The following is a 3,885-nucleotide window of genomic DNA, read 5'->3' as shown; positions in this document are numbered from 1 at the left end:
ACTAAATGCTATCCAACTAGACCTTTCCATAATGATATAGAAGGTGCTCAGTTTCCCTGGGTTCAGGTTTCAGGACATGCCTCTGGATTTCCAGCCACTCCCTGAGGTCTCAGGCCCCCTCTTCTGAGCTCTCCCCTGGAGAGAGTTAGACCTACTTCCAGCACCAACACAGGGAAAATGAGACCACAAGGGGCTGGCTTATGCAAATCCAGTGGCTGGGCATGCTCAATAGAGAGTACAGAATATTCTTGAATATGCCTAGTGCATGTGATAAGGTCTGACCCATGAACCTGCTCCAGGAAGAGACCGACTGAGCATGTGCAAGACTAAATGTTACATAACTGGGAGCCACCCCTTAACTGAAAATTTATTAGATGCAGAAGCCATAAAACCAAATCCCAACGAAGACAAGGGTGCTGCTCACTTTCCTGGAGACAACCTGCACTTGGCTGGCTGAGGTGTGCATAGTTTACTTTGTATCAAACTTATTTTAAGCGGCTGCTCACTCTCTTGAGCCAGCCTGCACTTTGTACTGAAATTTAAGTGTGTTTTTCTTTTTTTTTTTTTTAAAGATGACCAGTAACGGGATCTTAACCCTTGACTTGGTGTTGCCAGCACCACGCTCTCCCAGGTGAGCTAACGGGACATCCCTATATAGGGATCCGAACCCATGGCCTTGGTGTTATCAGCACCACAGTCTCCCAAGTGAGCCACGGGCTGGCCCTTCTTTTCCTATTTCTGAAGTTCATTAATATAGATGGGGTTGAGGGCTCCAGGGAGGCACTGATTGTGTTTTAGGATTCAAGTTTCCTGGTCCTCTGCGCTACCCCTCCCCCCAGCCTGACTGTTGAGGGTCCCAGAGCCCCCTTCCCAAGAAACATGCTCACAGCACAGTTTCCCTCTTGGAAATTTTATTGGTCCTGGGGAAAGGGAGGCAAGCAGCCCCTGCTCCTCCTGAGGGTCCCACAAGCCCTCACTGTTTCCCATTGCCATTGATGGGGCGGTTCACGTGCTCAGGGGAGGCCAGGAAGGCCTTGATCTTGGGCCGGCTGCTGAGGCGTGCCACATAGGCCGAGAGCAGGGGAAATGTGTCCAGGCAGCGGGGAGCCAGGATCTGATGGGTCAGCAGCAGATCCAGCAGGTTGTAGTCAGCGAAGGAGATCTGCAGGGCAGGGGATGGCAGGGACTCAGCCAGCAGGAGCAGGTCAGGTGGGGGTGGGGCAGTGGGTGCGGAAACTGAGCCCATCCCTAGGTCTGCCTCACTTTGCTGAATGAATGGCTCACACTGTTTCCCTCCATAAGAGGATGGCGAAAAGGGGCAGGACAGGGCGAGATGCTCACCTGATTGCCCACGATGAAGGCCTGGCCTCCCTGGTTATGGGACAGCAGGGTCTCAAAAGGCTTCAGGTGTCCAGGCAGTGCCTTCACATAATCATCCTTGCCTGTGTCCTGCCAGAGAGATGCCACCATGTATTATCCCCCCAGCCTCACACCACCCAAGCTGTTTGCCCGTCTCAGTGAACAGCGCTGCCCACTGGGCTGGAGCCTGGAGCCTGGAGCCCGGATGCTCCTCTGCTCGCTCCTGACACCCAGGCTACGACCGCATCCTTCCCATTTCAGCTGCTAATTCTTTTCTACGCCACTTAGCCTTTCCACCCCTGCTAGTATTTCTTACCAGATTATTGCAAAGGCTTCAGAGCTGGCTCCTCCAGAGGACCTTTCTAGACCTCACCTTCAGACACAGCCCTGCTTAGACTCCTCGATGACCTCCACTGCCCTCAGGAGAGCCCAAATCAGTGGGTTCAAGGCCTTCAGGACCTGGGCCTGCCCCTGCTCCCCCATCTCCATCTACTCACTCCCCACCACACACGCTCTGCCTCTGCTAATCTGGTCCTGGGTCCCCAAATGTGCTCCGTGTCTGCACGCTTTGTTCATCTGAAAGTGCCAGCACCTCCTTCCAGAAACTGGCTAGAGATCCTCCTCCTCCTCTGCCTGCTCCAGGAAGCCCTCCCCGACCGAGGCCACCAGGAGCCACCGCTGGCTGGATGTCTCCCGTTCTCCTATGCTTCTGCTTGGCAGGCTCTCCCCCAGGCAGTGAGGGTGAGGGGGGCATCTTGCCCATACCGCCCTGCCCCCAGCACAGAGCCCGACCCAGCCCTGGCTCCCTGACCGAGGGAGGGGTCAGCCAGAGCCCTGTGAGGAGTGGGGGTTGCAGGTACAAGCAGCCCCTTTCTTCGTTCACCCCCGGTGCCCACCCCTGGTGCCCATCTCACATAGTTGGTGTAGATGAGGACGACGTATTTGCTGCGGAGGTCCTCCACGCCGTCGTTCACCATGTCCACCAGGGCTGCCTCCTTCTGGTCCTTCCCATAGAGCCCTGGGGGTCAGCGGAGCAGACAGCATGACTGACCGCCTGACCCACACATGCCACCCACCCGCTGCCCGCTGGCAGACCATGTGGCTGTCTGTGGGCCGCAGCCCCAGCGGGTAAGAGGATGTGCGTGGAGGGAGGGAACAGTTGAGCCTGACACGAAGCTCAGAGCTGAAGCTCAGAGCTTAAGCTCAGAGCTCAGGGGGAGGCAGCCTGGCCTGGGGCGAGGACTGCAGGCAGACGTGGGCCAGGCCTCGGGCACACGGCGGAACTCTGAGCATCGCCGTTTCCTCCACACTGGAGAGCTGTGGGGCAGCTCCATACACGTGGCAGAGGCTCAGAGGGCAGTGCTCTCTCACCCCTGTACTCACCGAGGGTGCGGCCCAGATGACGCAGGATGGCATTGGATTGGTACAGGGTGAGGTCTCCGTCCTGGAACTTGGGGAGCTGCCCATACAGCTGGGGGTGACAAGGCTCAGTGAGGGGCACTGAGCTTGGCTGCCCCCTACCCTAGGCCCAGCCCCCTAAGGCCCAGCCTCTGCCCCCACCCGTCACTCACATAGGTCACTCACACAGTCCCTCACAAGGTTCCTCACACAGGTCACTCACACGGTCCCTCACACAGGTCACTCACACAGGAAGCCTTGAGTGAGCCCTGCTGCCAGGTCTCTATGGACACCACCTCTTCCTTCCAGCTCTGGCCCTGGTCGGCCAGCAGCATGCGCATGGCCTCGCCACGCCCTGCAGAGTAGGGGAGGGCAGGTCACGGGTGTGGGGGTGGGGCGAGACCCGGCCTCTGCAACCTGGGGAGGGGTCAGGAGTGCAGGGAGGGGACCTGGGAATAGCGACTCCTCTGATGTTTCACTAAACACTGAGCAGGGGACCATGCATGACAAAGCTGTCGGTGGCAGGGAAGGAGGCCCGGGCTTGCACGCACAGGACGGAGGGCCGGGGGGGAGGGGGGTGCTTTCCTGGGAGGGGGAGCGGAGCGCGGGTTGCAGCTCCCAGCCCCTGCCCCCGTCCCTCCCAGTCGCAGGCCCCTACCTCGCACTGGGAAGTAGATGATGGTGTAGGGCGGCACTGGAGTGGACAAAGAGAAGCTTGTTAGAGCGCGGGAGAAGGGAAGCCCGGGGGACAGCACCCGCCTGCCCTCCCCGGGCCCGGCCCTGCTCTGGAGTCGCTCCCCAGCTCCGCGCTGGGGACGTCCTGGGTCCCCTGGGATCCGTGTCCCAGCCCTTCCGGAAGCTCCGGCCGGATGCTGGGGTCGGGCCTGCTGCTGGGAGCTCCCAGCGCCCCGGGGCCCCTTCCAGACCGCGGGGCCCCTCCAGACCGCCCCAGCCCCCGGGGGCCCCGGCTGCGCGGACTCACTCACTGCCGGCGGTGTAGACAGCGGCGGCGCGGACGGCGGCGGCGGGAGCGGAGCTCGTGCCCGGGCCCAGCTGCCTGCGAGCCTTATAAGGGTCGTCCCGCCCCTCCCCGTCCCCGGCGCTGAGTCACCGCGCAGGCTGGCGGGG

General features: G+C 60.4%; 1 protein-coding gene across 2 annotated transcripts; it reads right to left on the bottom strand.

Moving 5' to 3' along the window:
- Positions 1-894: 894 nt before the first annotated feature.
- On the bottom strand, positions 895-3,885 carry LOC134375160 (glutathione S-transferase P). 2 transcript variants are annotated; one of them, XM_063093374.1, is made up of 7 exons: positions 3,744-3,885; positions 3,416-3,451; positions 3,006-3,112; positions 2,743-2,830; positions 2,274-2,377; positions 1,342-1,449; positions 895-1,162 (listed from the first exon to the last, which is right to left on the bottom strand). In XM_063093374.1, coding segments are annotated over exons 1-7 (633 nt in total). In that variant the 5' UTR covers positions 3,745-3,885; the 3' UTR covers positions 895-973. The 2 variants fall into 2 exon arrangements, with proteins under 2 accessions (XP_062949444.1, XP_062949443.1); XM_063093373.1 differs by having other exon boundaries at positions 3,740-3,884.

Source organism: Cynocephalus volans, chromosome 4 (genome assembly GCF_027409185.1).
Source record: "Cynocephalus volans isolate mCynVol1 chromosome 4, mCynVol1.pri, whole genome shotgun sequence".
NCBI classification, from domain to species: Eukaryota; Metazoa; Chordata; class Mammalia; order Dermoptera; family Cynocephalidae; genus Cynocephalus; species Cynocephalus volans.
This window is presented reverse-complemented; position numbering and strand designations above follow the sequence as displayed.